The 15,844-nt window shown below is 62.9% G+C and overlaps 3 protein-coding genes across 3 annotated transcripts; 2 read left to right on the top strand and 1 right to left on the bottom strand.

The window, feature by feature from the left end:
- Positions 1-909: 909 nt before the first annotated feature.
- PHYSODRAFT_534902 (hypothetical protein) lies at positions 910-1,600 on the bottom strand (the record flags this gene model as incomplete). Its single annotated transcript, XM_009541236.1, has 2 exons — positions 910-1,217; positions 1,249-1,600. Coding segments are annotated over 2 exons (660 nt in total), but the record flags the coding sequence as incomplete, so codon positions are not given.
- Positions 1,601-7,902: 6,302 nt separating this feature from the next.
- PHYSODRAFT_534870 (hypothetical protein) lies at positions 7,903-8,697 on the top strand (the record flags this gene model as incomplete). Its single annotated transcript, XM_009541237.1, has 1 exon — positions 7,903-8,697. A coding segment is annotated over one exon (795 nt), but the record flags the coding sequence as incomplete, so codon positions are not given.
- Positions 8,698-14,939: 6,242 nt separating this feature from the next.
- Positions 14,940-15,596, top strand: PHYSODRAFT_342748 (hypothetical protein; the record flags this gene model as incomplete). The annotated part of the gene is made up of 1 exon (XM_009541238.1): positions 14,940-15,596. The coding sequence occupies one exon, from the start codon at positions 14,940-14,942 to the stop codon at positions 15,594-15,596; it is 657 nt and encodes a 218-aa protein (XP_009539533.1).
- Between the last annotated feature and the right edge of the window lie 248 nt (positions 15,597-15,844).

The raw sequence follows: 15,844 nt of genomic DNA on the forward strand, positions 1-15,844 counted from the left end.
ATTGATGCTTCGAGCTTGCTAGCGAGTACGCCGTCGAAACTGGTGTCTGGTTAGTCCTTGGCTCCACCTCGGTAACAGCGGCTTCCGCGACTGGCACTGTTTCCAGGAAGTCATCATCTCCGAGAGCGAGTAGCTCCTCGTGTAGCTGAATGAGAAAATCCGCGTGTGAAAGAGGTTTTTCCCCCACCGACTTCGCGTACTCACGGTGGGTGATAAAAGCGTTAATAACAACTATGTCGAGAAGCCCGTAGAAAATAGTCTTGTAGTATTTCTTCGGTCGCATGACTCTTTGAATGGAGTACCTAGTCAAAAGCATTTTCGGCGTAAGTGATGGGCGGCAGAACCGCAACAGAGCAACACGTACCTTTGCAGACGTAACTGGTCGTGACTGTCAACACCCCCCATGTACTTGTTGTACAATACCACAAACTCCGGACACGGAATGTTTGCCTGTGAGCCGTCCTTTTGCTTCCTCCGCACAATCGCACGTCTAGCGGAGGCCCCAGTTGCCACAAAGTAGCAAATTTTCGAGTCAACCCACCGCGTCGAGTACATTTGACGATTCGTATTGTTCCGAGCAAGAATGTATGAGCCGCGCGGCATCCCTCTCGAAGCTGATTTTTTGTCGGTCTTCAAGTCTTTGGGGAAGCCAAGACACGTCGTAGAAACCGTCCCGATATTGTAGTACCCCCTGTCCATCAAACGAAACCCCAACGTCACCGAAGAATACTCGCGACCAGTGATGATGATTGGCTTCTTGGATCGATCCACCCGACGCTGTTCCCACAAGGCTTTAAGGTTTCGAACCACAGCAGTTGGTCCACTTCTGGTGTCAACAAATTGACTGTTTTGTTTCTTACCGCAATAAACCTCGAACCTGAGCATGAATCCACAGCGTTCAGATACCGACTATATAAAATAGCGCAAATGAGCATACCTGGAGCAGTAGTGGGTTTTCCCCCAACACACAGCGAACAGCTTGGTGCCGTACTTGTGCGGCTTATTCTTCAGGAAAACTCGTATTTTGTTCCGCGAACTTCTTGAAGGGATAACCATCTCGTCGAATGCAACCAAGCGCCCTAGTTCCATTCCACCCTTGAAAGTAGTCTTTAACTTGTTTATCACGTTGCGAATCTTCCATGCCCGGTCCGTCTTAGCCTGCGGAGCCTGGTTGTTCGTAAAGTGGAGAAATCTGGCGAAGGACGTGTTAGTGGGCCCTTTATTAAAATAACGTGGAAGTCACAGTACCTGTTAATCTCCTTGAAACGCTTGTAACCATAAATGGCGACCAAGTTCCAGCTGGGATCGCTCCACGGGCTCGCGTCTTCCAATGATCTTCCAGTCGAGACTTTATCGGGCAAATAGCCCTGGATATTACTAGGGCCAGAAAATGCATGATCTCCGCGGCAAGTACGTCTTTGAACGCGTCCAGCTCCTTTTTCTTTGCTTGAAACATTTCCTTGCGTTTGTGGATGTCGTCCGTCTTCTTTTCAATGGACAACTTCGCCTGTCGAAGTCTTTCCGGTCGTGTCTGACGCTCGTAACGATTAGTTTCCTCGGCAATCTCCGTCCAGAGAGTCTTCGGCATGTAGTAAAAAAAAGATCAGAAGGTTTCATCGTTTTCGCTGCCTCTATAGCCGAGGCAGTAAGTTGAGGAGGGTCCGTAAACACATCCGTAGCGCCGGACAGGTCCGAGTCATCCCGTTCGTCGGTTACCGGTAGCAACTCCCAACCATTGTCAGACATGCCTCGAAGCATTTCATCTGTTATGTAGTCCTGGGGGCCGGTAACCGCGCGAATTTCCTCTGCTGTTTCGACACTAAAACTTTCGTTCCCGGTATCACCCGCAATATAAAGCTCATCTGCAAACTCATCTTCAGAATCGTCATCGGCACTCTCGCCAGAACAGCCATCCGATTCCAGCCTCGTGATCGTCATCAATACCCACGTTCACTTCATCAGCAAGCATGTCCGCACGCCTTTTCGATTTCTTCCCAGATACTCGACTCCCGGGAGACGAAAGAGTACGTCGATTTTGCGAGGGTGTTGCGGTTGTTTCTGCTGTCTGCCTGGGCGATTTTCTTTTTCTGGGAGCCTTGCCTGACCCTCTGGAATCTGCTCGCGGTACTGGCGTAGCGTCCGCATCCGCATTGTTTGAGATCCCGTCACCCCAAGGCTCAACACCACCACCTGCATTTGAGATCGCCTCTTCCTCGGTCGTCTCGGGAAAGTAATCCGGGGAATCGTACTCGTAGTCATTTTCAGTTCGGTCATCGGTTTGCAGGCTCTCGGTAGCCACATTGTAAGCATCATTGGTTACTCCCACTCCATTCTTTTCTGGAATCGATGCTCTGCTTGCTTGGCGAGCTGTAGATCCACCGCTGGGTTTCTCGTTCTCATCGGTATCTTTCCGAGGGCTGTCATGGCCTACCGTCCCGGTAGCATCGGTGACTTCAGCTGGAGCTGGGTTTTCGAGCATAGCTTGACGTGCTGCTTTCTGGCGACGCCTAAACTTCTCTAATTTGTCAGGGCAGTTCAGATTGGAGGCAGGCTCCCAGCTCGTTTGAGAATATCCCTACCATTTCACCTCAAAGTAAGACAAGCCAAAACGAAAAGTTTCACGAAAAAATTTTTCCACTTCGTACATTCCTCCAAACCTGGGCACCATTATTACAGTTAGTACATTTTTCCCAAAACCAACATAAGAGCATGCGACAAACACGTGCTGCTTGTTACCTTCAGAACCCTCTTGGTGTTTTGCAGGGATTTTAGCCGTCACGTGGCTACCTCGGTCAGGCAAGTCCGCTTTTCGGGTTGCTTTTTTCTTCAACGCGCGTGCCTCTTGAAGTTGTGCTGCCTTGAACTTGTTGAGGAGCTCAGGACAATGCAGATTCGATTCCGGCTCCCACGACGTCTCGTCGTAACCCTTCCACTTCACATGGTACTTGGGCTCTCCACGCACGAACTTCATCTCGATGATCTTCTCGACTTCAAACTCGTCGTCTGCGGCATTATGAACGTCTACTATAAGATCGCTACGACGCTTTGCTAGTGAAAGATGCGTTTTGCTTACCAGATGCCTCGGAGTTCACTGTCCTCGCTGCTTTTCTTCGCGCCCGCTGCCTACTCGGCGCTTCTGTGCCATCTCGACGAGTGACGGTGGAGGGGGGGGGGCAAAAGGCGCACTTCTTGCATCCGGATACGTGGGCATTGTTGACCTTGATCATACAACTATACTGATATTAAATTTCGAATCTAAACACATCCGGATACGAAGCACGACAGAGCAGATCGTATACTTGTAATATCTCGATGTTGAGTTGCAAGTGCCAATGTTGACATCGCAGGTGAATTGCTTAGCAGATTCCTTTGGCAATAACAAATAGGCTGGTACTGCTAGATGTCCTAAACTGCTTCTAGAGCTCCTCAACATTGTTTTCACAGTGATAAATACACGCTCGGCGTCGCACTCACCGTGCACGTAACCCGCTACATGGCAACGGGCATCACGACCGAGCTCGCGAGAAGCGAAACGACGGGCATGACGGCCGCACACCCACCCACGTGCATGTAAAGAAGAGGGATTTAACGTTGGGCTGGGGAATGTCAACATTGACATCGTGAAGCACTAGAACCCCAGATCAGCGAAGCATCGAAGCTCACCAGAAAACTTGACGGCAAGCATAGCGGCACCCGGAGCAGCGACTGCTGCACGGCGAGCATAGCTGCGGCACACATAGTGGCGGCGTAGGCGACAGATCAACAGCGCGCATGCCGGCGGCGGCGAGTGCGAACGTCAGGCAGCATTCCGGCGAGCCCAGCCTCAGCGTTACGGCGAGTGTAGCGGTAGCGGGGCAGCGAGAGTAGCATGACGAGCATGGCGGCGGCCGGTACACCGAGCGCAGCACGGCAGGCATGGCGGCGGCCGGCATGGGCGACAGCAGCACGGCGAGCATAGCGGTGGCCAGAGTAAGGATCAGCAGCTTGGTGGCGGCCTTGGCGGCGACGGTCGATGCGAGCCGGGCGACGGCATAGTTGTGGAAGCGCGCTGGAGCAGTAGCTGGCGATTTCGGAAATGAGGTTTGGGATTGAGCGCGCGGAAACGATCTTCTGGCACGGATCGCAGCGCGAGCGTGATTGGCCGCGAAATGGCTGGCCAATTACACGTCGCAAATTCAAACGATGGGGGCGCTGATTGGCGTAGATACCGGAGCGAACCCACGGGCGAAAATCTGCGTGTTGCGCGAACTCAAAGCGCAAGTTGGAAAAACGCGCGAAAAGCTGTGTGTTGCGCGAAGCTTGATGGCTGAAGCCAGGCTGATACCACTTCGTGTGACCTTTGGATTGAGCCAATGCTGATTGGCTTATTAGCTTCAATTTCAACCCTCGATAAGCACTCCGAATTATAGTAGTTCTTGATTTAGTGACTACCTAGTACGAGGGCATTTCTTTTGCGGTTCTATAGTAACTTACTTTTGCAAGTTCTTCTGCAACAGAAATGATGGCAAACGGTGCCTGAACGTCGCTCGCCTCGCTACCTAGGCCAGTGTGGTGTCCTCACAAAACGCGGTACCTGTAGATATGAAATACCAACCAATGCGTGCACACGGTTTCTATAGGTGAGCGCTAGCACCATTGATCTTGTCCGTCGAAAAAGCTCTGCTTCTGGGTGGTCAAAAGCTCACGAGACAGCACACTAATTCCCTCCTGTTCCTCAACAACACTGATACGAATAGACGCCAGTGACTGCAGCGAGGAATACGCCGCGCTAGCTAAGGTTGATGACCCCCCTCCTTTATTTTACTGCAATTTACTACATATAGGAGCCCACACACCGCTTGACCTCACGTGCCGCGCCACCGCGGCTCGCCGCCTCGCCCAGTGAGGTGCGTTCTGTGGTCCGAGGGTGGCTGGTATCGGTGGTATGGCGAAAGTCGAGGGTAATTCGCGTCCGTTGGCAATGGTGCTCCCGGGAGCTTTGGGGGCTGCATGGAGGTGTCAGTGGTGACTTGGCCGGCCCAATCACCAGTGTCGCACCACCGTGCATCGCTGCCTCCCAGCCGGGAGCACGATGGCGCGGCACGTGAGGTCAAGCGGTGTGTGGGCTCCTATATGTAGTAAATTGCAGTAAAATAAAGGAGGGGGGTCATCAACCTTAGCTAGCGCGGCGTATTCCTCGCTGCAGTCACTGGCGTCTATTCGTATCAGTGTTGTTGAGGAACAGGAGGGAATTAGTGTGCTGTCTCGTGAGCTTTTGACCACCCAGAAGCAGAGCTTTTTCGACGGACAAGATCAATGGTGCTAGCGCTCACCTATAGAAACCGTGTGCACGCATTGGTTGGTATTTCATATCTACAGGTACCGCGTTTTGTGAGGACACCACACTGGCCTAGGTAGCGAGGCGAGCGACGTTCAGGCACCGTTTGCCATCATTTCTGTTGCAGAAGAACTTGCAAAAGTAAGTTACTATAGAACCGCAAAAGAAATGCCCTCGTACTAGGTAGTCACTAAATCAAGAACTACTATAATTCGGAGTGCTTATCGAGGGTTGAAATTGAAGCTAATAAGCCAATCAGCATTGGCTCAATCCAAAGGTCACACGAAGTGGTATCAGCCTGGCTTCAGCCATCAAGCTTCGCGCAACACACAGCTTTTCGCGCGTTTTTCCAACTTGCGCTTTGAGTTCGCGCAACACGCAGATTTTCGCCCGTGGGTTCGCTCCGGTATCTACGCCAATCAGCGCCCCCATCGTTTGAATTTGCGACGTGTAATTGGCCAGCCATTTCGCGGCCAATCACGCTCGCGCTGCGATCCGTGCCAGAAGATCGTTTCCGCGCGCTCAATCCCAAACCTCATTTCCGAAATCGCCAGCTACTGCTCCAGCGCGCTTCCACAACTATGCCGTCGCCCGGCTCGCATCGACCGTCGCCGCCAAGGCCGCCACCAAGCTGCTGATCCTTACTCTGGCCACCGCTATGCTCGCCGTGCTGCTGTCGCCCATGCCGGCCGCCGCCATGCCTGCCGTGCTGCGCTCGGTGTACCGGCCGCCGCCATGCTCGTCATGCTACTCTCGCTGCCCCGCTACCGCTACACTCGCCGTAACGCTGCGGCCGGGCTCACCGGAATGCTGCCCGACGGTCGCCCGTGCCGCCGCCATGCTCACCATCTCGCCATGCTGCGTTCGCTGTGCCGGCCGCCGCCATGCCCGTCGTGCTGCGCTCGCTGTGCCGGCCGCCGCCATGCTCGTCGTGCTGCGTTTGCTGTGCCGGCCGCCGCCATGCTCGTCATGTTGCTCTCGCTGTCCCCTCTACCGCTACGCTCGTCGCGACGCTGCGGCCGGGCTCACCGGAATGCTGCCCGACGGTCGCCCGTGCCGCCGCCATGCTCACCATCTCGCCATGCTGCTGTCGCTGTGCCGGCCGTCGCCATGCCCGTCGTGCTGCGCTCGCTGTGCCGGCCGCCGCCATGCTCGTCATGCTACGCTCGCTGTCCCCGCTACCGCTACGCTCGTCGCGACGCTGCGGCCGGGCTCACCGGAATGCTGCCCGACGGTCGCCCGTGCCGCCGCCATGCTCACCATCTCGCCATGCTGCGTTCGCTGTGCCGGCCGCCGCCATGCCCGTTGTGCTGCGCTCGCTGTGCCGGCCGCCGCCATGCTTGTCGTGCTGCGCTCGCTGTGCCGGCCGCCGCCATGCTCGTCATGCTACGCTCGCTGTCCCCGCTACCGCTACGCTCGTCGCGACGCTGCGGCCGGGCTCACCGGAATGCTGCCCGACGGTCGCCCGTGCCGCCGCCATGCTCACCATCTCGCCATGCTGCTGTCGCTGTGCCGGCCGTCGCCATGCCCGTCGTGCTGCGCTCGCTGTGCCGGCCGCCGCCATGCTCGTCATGTTGCACTCGCTGTCCCCTCTACCGCTACGCTCGTCGCGACGCTGCGGCCGGGCTCACCGGAATGCTGCCCGACGGTCGCCCGTGCCGCCGCCATGCTCACCATCTCGCCATGCTGCTGTCGCTGTGCCGGCCGCTGCCATGCCCGTCGTGCTGCGCTCGCTGTGCCGGCCGCCGCCATGCTCGTCATGCTACGCTCGCTGTCCCCGCTACCGCTACGCTCGTCGCGACGCTGCGGCCGGGCTCACCGGAATGCTGCCCGACGATCGCCCGTGCCGCCGCCATGCTCACCATCTCGCCATGCTGCTGTCGCTGTGCCGGCCGTCGCCATGCCCGTCGTGCTGCGCTCGCTGTGCCGGCCGCCGCCATGCTCGTCATGTTGCACTCGCTGTCCCCTCTACCGCTATGCTCGTCGCGACGCTGCGGCCGGGCTCACGGGAATGCTGCCCGACGGTCGCCCGTGCCGCCGCCATGCTCACCATCTCGCCATGCTGCGTTCGCTGTGCCGGCCGCCGCCATGCTCGTCATGTTGCTCTCGCTGTCCCCGCTACCGCTACGCTCGTCGCGACGCTGCGGCCGGGCTCACCGGAATGCTGCCCGACGGTCGCCCGTGCCGCCGCCATGCTCACCATCTCGCCATGCTGCGTTCGCTGTGCCGGCCGCCGCCATGCTCGTCATGTTGCTCTCGCTGTCCCCTCTACCGCTACGCTCGTCGCGACGCTGCGGCCGGGCTCACGGGAATGCTGCCCGACGATCGCCCGTGCCGCCGCCATGCTCACCATCTCGCCATGCTGCGTTCGCTGTGCCGGCCGCCGCCATGCCCGTCGTGCTGCGCTCGCTGTGCCGGCCGCCGCCATGCTCGTCGTGCTGCGCTCGCTGTGCCGGCCGCCGCCATGCTCGTCATGCTACGCTCGCTGTCCCCGCTACTGCTACGCTCGTCGCGACGCTGCGGCCGGGCTCACGGGAATGCTGCCCGACGGTCGCCCGTGCCGCCGCCATGCTCACCATCTCGCCATGCTGCTGTCGCTGTGCCGGCCGCTGCCATGCCCGTCGTGCTGCGCTCGCTGTGCCGGCCACCGCCATGCTCGTCATGCTACGCTCGCTGTCCCCGCTACCGCTACGCTCGTCGCGACGCTGCGGCCGGGCTCACGGGAATGCTGCCCGACGGTCGCCCGTGCCGCCGCCATGCTCACCATCTCGCCATGCTGCGTTCGCTGTGCCGGCCGTCGCCATGCTCGTCATGTTGCTCTCGCTGTCCCCTCTACCGCTACGCTCGTCGCGACGCTGCGGCCGGGCTCACCGGAATGCTGCCCGACGGTCGCCCGTGCCGCCGCCATGCTCACCATCTCGCCATGCTGCGTTCGCTGTGCCGGCCGCCGCCATGCTCGTCATGTTGCTCTCGCTGTCCCCGCTACCGCTACGCTCGCCGCGACGCTGCGGCCGGGCTCACGGGAATGCTTCCCGACGGTCGCCCGTGCCGCCGCCATGCTCACCATCTCGCCATGCTGCGTTCGCTGTGCCGGCCGTCGCCATGCTCGTCATGTTGCTCTCGCTGTCCCCTCTACCGCTACGCTCGTCGCGACGCTGCGGCCGGGCTCACGGGAATGCTGCCCGACGGTCGCCCGTGCCGCCGCCATGCTCACCATCTCGTCATGCTTCGTTCGCTGTGCCGGCCGCCGCCATGCTCGTCATGTTGCTCTCGCTGTCCCCGCTACCGCTACGCTCGTCGCGACGCTGCGGCCGGGCTCACGGGAATGCTGCCCGACGGTCGCCCGTGCCGCCGCCATGCTCACCATCTCGCCATGCTGCGTTCGCTGTGCCGGCCGTCGCCATGCTCGTCATGTTGCTCTCGCTATGCTACGCTCGCTGTCCCCGCTACCGCTACGCTCACCGCGACGCTGCGGCCGGGCTCACGGGAATGCTGCCCGACGGTCGCCCGTGCCGCCGCCATGCTCACCATCTCGCCATGCTGCTGTCGCTGTGCCGACCGCCGCCATGCTCGTCATGCTACGCTCGCTGTCCCCGCTACCGCTACGCTCGCCGCGACGCTGCGGCCGGGCTCACGGGAATGCTGCCCGACGGTCGCCCGTGCCGCCGCCATGCTCACCATCTCGCCATGCTGCTGTCGCTGTGCCGGCCGCTGCCATGCCCGTCGTGCTGCGCTCGCTGTGCCGGCCACCGCCATGCTCGTCATGCTACGCTCGCTGTCCCCTCTACCGCTACGCTCGTCGCGACGCTGCGGCCGGGCTCACGGGAATGCTGCCCGACGGTCGCCCGTGCCGCCGCCATGCTCACCATCTCGCCATGCTGCGTTCGCTGTGCCGGCCGCCGCCATGCCCGTCGTGCTGCGCTCGCTGTGCCGGCCGCCGCCATGCTCGTCGTGCTGCGCTCGCTGTGCCGGCCGCCGCCATGTGCGCTCGCTGTGCCGGCCGTCGCCATGCTCGTCATGTTGCTCTTGCTGTCCCCGCTACCGCTACGCTCGTCGCGACGCTGCGGCCGGGCTCACGGGAATGCTGCCCGACGGTCGCCCGTGCCGCCGCCATGCTCACCATCTCGCCATGCTGCGTTCGCTGTGCCGGCCGTCGCCATGCCCGTCGTGCTGCGTTCGCTGTGCCGGCCGCCGCCATGCTCGTCATGTTGCTCTCGCTGTCCCCTCTACCGCTACGCTCGTCGCGACGCTGCGGCCGGGCTCACCGGAATGCTGCCCGACGGTCGCCCGTGCCGTCGCCATGCTCACCATCTCGCCATGCTGCGCTCGCTGTGCCGGCCGCCGCCATGCTCGTCATGCTACGCTCGCTGTCCCCTCTACCGCTACGCTCGTCGCGACGCTGCGGCCGGGCTCACGGGAATGCTGCCCGACGGTCGCCCGTGCCGCCGCCATGCTCACCATCTCGCCATGCTGCGTTCGCTGTGCCGGCCGTCGCCATGCCCGTCGTGCTGCGTTCGCTGTGCCGGCCGCCGCCATGCTCGTCATGTTGCTCTCGCTGTCCCCGCTATCGCTACGCTCGTCGCGACGCTGCGGCCGGGCTCACGGGAATGCTGCCCGACGGTCGCCCGTGCCGCCGCCATGCTCACCATCTCGCCATGCTGCGTTCGCTGTGCCGGCCGTCGCCATGCCCGTCGTGCTGCGTTCGCTGTGCCGGCCGCCGCCATGCTCGTCATGTTGCTCTCGCTGTCCCCTCTACCGCTACGCTCGTCGCGACGCTGCGGCCGGGCTCACCGGAATGCTGCCCGACGGTCGCCCGTGCCGTCGCCATGCTCACCATCTCGCCATGCTGCGCTCGCTGTGCCGGCCGCCGCCATGCTCGTCATGCTACGCTCGCTGTCCCCTCTACCGCTACGCTCGTCGCGACGCTGCGGCCGGGCTCACGGGAATGCTGCCCGACGGTCGCCCGTGCCGCCGCCATGCTCACCATCTCGCCATGCTGCGTTCGCTGTGCCGGCCGTCGCCATGCCCGCCATGTGCGCTCGCTGTGCCGGCCGTCGCCATGCTCGTCATGTTGCTCTTGCTGTCCCCGCTACCGCTACGCTCGTCGCGACGCTGCGGCCGGGCTCACGGGAATGCTGCCCGACGGTCGCCCGTGCCGCCGCCATGCTCACCATCTCGCCATGCTGCGTTCGCTGTGCCGGCCGTCGCCATGCCCGTCGTGCTGCGTTCGCTGTGCCGGCCGCCGCCATGCTCGTCATGTTGCTCTCGCTGTCCCCTCTACCGCTACGCTCGTCGCGACGCTGCGGCCGGGCTCACCGGAATGCTGCCCGACGGTCGCCCGTGCCGTCGCCATGCTCACCATCTCGCCATGCTGCGCTCGCTGTGCCGGCCGCCGCCATGCTCGTCATGCTACGCTCGCTGTCCCCTCTACCGCTACGCTCGTCGCGACGCTGCGGCCGGGCTCACGGGAATGCTGCCCGACGGTCGCCCGTGCCGCCGCCATGCTCACCATCTCGCCATGCTGCGTTCGCTGTGCCGGCCGTCGCCATGCCCGTCGTGCTGCGTTCGCTGTGCCGGCCGCCGCCATGCTCGTCATGTTGCTCTCGCTGTCCCCGCTATCGCTACGCTCGTCGCGACGCTGCGGCCGGGCTCACGGGAATGCTGCCCGACGGTCGCCCGTGCCGTCGCCATGCTCACCATCTTGCCATGCTGCGCTCGCTGTGCCGGCCGTCGCCATGCTCGTCATGTTGCTCTCGCTGTCCCCTCTACCGCTACGCTCGTCGCGACGCTGCGGCCGGGCTCACCGGAATGCTGCCCGACGGTCGCCCGTGCCGCCGCCATGCTCACCATCTCGCCATGCTCACCATCTCGCCATGCTGCTGTCTCTGTGCCGACCGCCGCCATGCTCGTCATGCTACGCTCGCTGTCCCCGCTACCGCTACGCTCGCCGCGACGCTGCGGCCGGGCTCACGGGAATGCTGCCCGACGGTCGCCCGTGCCGCCGCCATGCTCACCATCTCGCCATGCTGCTGTCGCTGTGCCGGCCGCTGCCATGCCCGTCGTGCTGCGCTCGCTGTGCCGGCCACCGCCATGCTCGTCATGCTACGCTCGCTGTCCCCTCTACCGCTACGCTCGTCGCGACGCTGCGGCCGGGCTCACGGGAATGCTGCCCGACGGTCGCCCGTGCCGCCGCCATGCTCACCATCTCGCCATGCTGCGTTCGCTGTGCCGGCCGCCGCCATGCCCGTCGTGCTGCGCTCGCTGTGCCGGCCGCCGCCATGCTCGTCATGTTGCTCTTGCTGTCCCCGCTACCGCTACGCTCGTCGCGACGCTGCGGCCGGGCTCACGGGAATGCTGCCCGACGGTCGCCCGTGCCGCCGCCATGCTCACCATCTCGCCATGCTGCGTTCGCTGTGCCGGCCGTCGCCATGCCCGTCGTGCTGCGTTCGCTGTGCCGGCCGCCGCCATGCTCGTCATGTTGCTCTCGCTGTCCCCTCTACCGCTACGCTCGTCGCGACGCTGCGGCCGGGCTCACCGGAATGCTGCCCGACGGTCGCCCGTGCCGTCGCCATGCTCACCATCTCGCCATGCTGCGCTCGCTGTGCCGGCCGCCGCCATGCTCGTCATGCTACGCTCGCTGTCCCCTCTACCGCTACGCTCGTCGCGACGCTGCGGCCGGGCTCACGGGAATGCTGCCCGACGGTCGCCCGTGCCGCCGCCATGCTCACCATCTCGCCATGCTGCGTTCGCTGTGCCGGCCGTCGCCATGCCCGTCGTGCTGCGTTCGCTGTGCCGGCCGCCGCCATGCTCGTCATGTTGCTCTCGCTGTCCCCGCTATCGCTACGCTCGTCGCGACGCTGCGGCCGGGCTCACGGGAATGCTGCCCGACGGTCGCCCGTGCCGTCGCCATGCTCACCATCTTGCCATGCTGCGCTCGCTGTGCCGGCCGTCGCCATGCTCGTCATGTTGCTCTCGCTGTCCCCTCTACCGCTACGCTCGTCGCGACGCTGCGGCCGGGCTCACCGGAATGCTGCCCGACGGTCGCCCGTGCCGCCGCCATGCTCACCATCTCGCCATGCTCACCATCTCGCCATGCTGCTGTCTCTGTGCCGACCGCCGCCATGCTCGTCATGCTACGCTCGCTGTCCCCGCTACCGCTACGCTCGCCGCGACGCTGCGGCCGGGCTCACGGGAATGCTGCCCGACGGTCGCCCGTGCCGCCGCCATGCTCACCATCTCGCCATGCTGCTGTCGCTGTGCCGGCCGCTGCCATGCCCGTCGTGCTGCGCTCGCTGTGCCGGCCACCGCCATGCTCGTCATGCTACGCTCGCTGTCCCCTCTACCGCTACGCTCGTCGCGACGCTGCGGCCGGGCTCACGGGAATGCTGCCCGACGGTCGCCCGTGCCGCCGCCATGCTCACCATCTCGCCATGCTGCGTTCGCTGTGCCGGCCGCCGCCATGCCCGTCGTGCTGCGCTCGCTGTGCCGGCCGCCGCCATGCTCGTCGTGCTGCGCTCGCTGTGCCGGCCGCCGCCATGCTCGTCGTGCTGCGCTCGCTGTGCCGGCCGTCGCCATGCTCGTCATGTTGCTCTTGCTGTCCCCGCTACCGCTACGCTCGTCGCGACGCTGCGGCCGGGCTCACGGGAATGCTGCCCGACGGTCGCCCGTGCCGCCGCCATGCTCACCATCTCGCCATGCTGCGTTCGCTGTGCCGGCCGTCGCCATGCCCGTCGTGCTGCGTTCGCTGTGCCGGCCGCCGCCATGCTCGTCATGTTGCTCTCGCTGTCCCCGCTATCGCTACGCTCGTCGCGACGCTGCGGCCGGGCTCACGGGAATGCTGCCCGACGGTCGCCCGTGCCGCCGCCATGCTCACCATCTCGCCATGCTGCGTTCGCTGTGCCGGCCGTCGCCATGCTCGTCATGTTGCTCTCGCTGTCCCCGCTACCGCTACGCTCGTCGCGACGCTGCGGCCGGGCTCACGGGAATGCTGCCCGACGGTCGCCCGTGCCGCCGCCATGCTCACCATCTCGCCATGCTGCGTTCGCTGTGCCGGCCGTCGCCATGCTCGTCATGTTGCTCTCGCTATGCTACGCTCGCTGTCCCCGCTACCGCTACGCTCACCGCGACGCTGCGGCCGGGCTCACCGGAATGCTGCCCGACGGTCGCCCGTGCCGCCGCCATGCTCACCATCTCGCCATGCTGCTGTCGCTGTGCCGACCGCCGCCATGCTCGTCATGCTACGCTCGCTGTCCCCGCTACCGCTACGCTCGTCGCGACGCTGCGGCCGGGCTCACGGGAATGCTGCCCGACGGTCGCCCATGCCGCCGCCATGCTCACCATCTCGCCATGCTGCGTTCGCTGTGCCGGCCGTCGCCATGCTCGTCATGTTGCTCTCGCTGTCCCCGCTACCGCTACGCTCGTCGCGACGCTGCGGCCGGGCTCACGGGAATGCTGCCCGACGGTCGCCCGTGCCGCCGCCATGCTCACCATCTCGCCATGCTGCTGTCGCTGTGCCGGCCGCTGCCATGCCCGTCGTGCTGCGCTCGCTGTGCCGGCCGCCGCCATGCTCGTCATGCTACGCTCGCTGTCCCCGCTACCGCTACGCTCACCGCGACGCTGCGGCCGGGCTCACCGGAATGCTGCCCGACGGTCGCCCGTGCCGCCGCCATGCTCACCATCTCGCCATGCTGCTGTCGCTGTGCCGGCCGTCGCCATGCCCGTCGTGCTGCGCTCGCTGTGCCGGCCGCCGCCATGCTCGTCATGTTGCTCTCGCTGTCCCCGCTACCGCTACGCTCGTCGCGACGCTGCGACCGGGCTCACCGGAATGCTGCCCGACGGTCGCCCGTGCCGCCGCCATGCTCACCATCTCGCCATGCTGCTGTCGCTGTGCCGACCGCCGCCATGCTCGTCATGCTACGCTCGCTGTCCCCGCTACCGCTACGCTCGTCGCGACGCTGCGGCCGGGCTCACGGGAATGCTGCCCGACGGTCGCCCATGCCGCCGCCATGCTCACCATCTCGCCATGCTGCGTTCGCTGTGCCGGCCGTCGCCATGCTCGTCATGTTGCTCTCGCTGTCCCCGCTACCGCTACGCTCGTCGCGACGCTGCGGCCGGGCTCACGGGAATGCTGCCCGACGGTCGCCCGTGCCGCCGCCATGCTCACCATCTCGCCATGCTGCTGTCGCTGTGCCGGCCGTCGCCATGCCCGTCGTGCTGCGCTCGCTGTGCCGGCCGCCGCCATGCTCGTCATGTTGCTCTCGCTGTCCCCGCTACCGCTACGCTCGTCGCGACGCTGCGACCGGGCTCACCGGAATGCTGCCCGACGGTCGCCCGTGCCGCCGCCATGCTCACCATCTCGCCATGCTGCTGTCGCCGTGCCGGCCGCCGCCACGCCGCGCTCGCTGTGACGCTGTGGCCGGGCTCGCTGAAATGCTGGCCGACGGTCGCCCACGTCGCTGAGATCGTCCAGGAGCGCAACTGGTTCGGCCAAGATGTCGATGTTGACTATCCCAGGTCAATGTTGACTTATGTTATGTGTGTTCACACATTGTCGGTGATATGGTGTGGTCAACATCAGAAGCAGCGGAATCTTGGAGGTTTGACGACATCTGACGTGTGAGAAATGGAGTTCGAAGCCCGACAAATCGTTGATGACTACCGGGTGTATTGGGAGGGCTGCCGGGCGTATATGCAGTACCCGCCTCGGCTCTTCGTGATCATGAGAGGCCTCCCGGGCAGTGGCAAGACAACGTTTGCTCAAGAGGTCGCTCGTTATGCAGCAACGGTTGATTTCCGCGCATCGATTTGCTCAGCTGACCTCTTCTTTCAGCGCGGAGGATCCTATGTGTTCGACGCAAGTCGGCTTTGGGAGGCGCATCGAAGCTGCTACGAACAATGCAGAGAACTCCTGTCGCGCAGCCCCGACCGTGGCGTGGATATCGTTATCGTCGACAACTGCAACCTTCGGATGGATGATTTTGAGCGCTATCAGGATCTGCACATTCCCTCGGACAAGCTTGCGGTTGCTGCGTTCGAATGCCCCCCTGGCATAGCGGAAGCAACACAGCTCTTGGAACGAGTTAATCGTGTTGGCCACGCTATCCCTGGTCGCACTTTCGTGGAGTACTTCAACATCTGGAGACACAACGCACCGGAGGAGCCGCGCCCCGACAACGAGGTGGACACTGTCGATGTGCTGCACATCGATAACGAGCTGACCACCGTCAATATGCCGCGCGCCTACATCATCACGCTGGAAGAGTTTATGCGTGATCGCTAACGTGCTCCGGCAATGCCGAAGAGGTGACTGGTAGCTTCAGTAAATCTCTAATGTGACGTATCCACTCTTGTGTTGGCGCTTATCTCACCACTTCTGCATCTTTTTGTAAAGACAACCATGTGCATCTACTCGTACATCTCTCATTGAGTCACCAAGTCGACTACGACTTGGAACGTGTCTACGCTGGCTTAGACACTTGTTACTGAAGCCAGCTCAACAACGACTTATACCAAGTCAACGTTGACTTA

The sequence above is a fragment of the Phytophthora sojae genome, assembly GCF_000149755.1.
Source record: "Phytophthora sojae unplaced genomic scaffold PHYSOscaffold_20, whole genome shotgun sequence".
Taxonomy (NCBI): domain Eukaryota; phylum Oomycota; class Peronosporomycetes; order Peronosporales; family Peronosporaceae; genus Phytophthora; species Phytophthora sojae.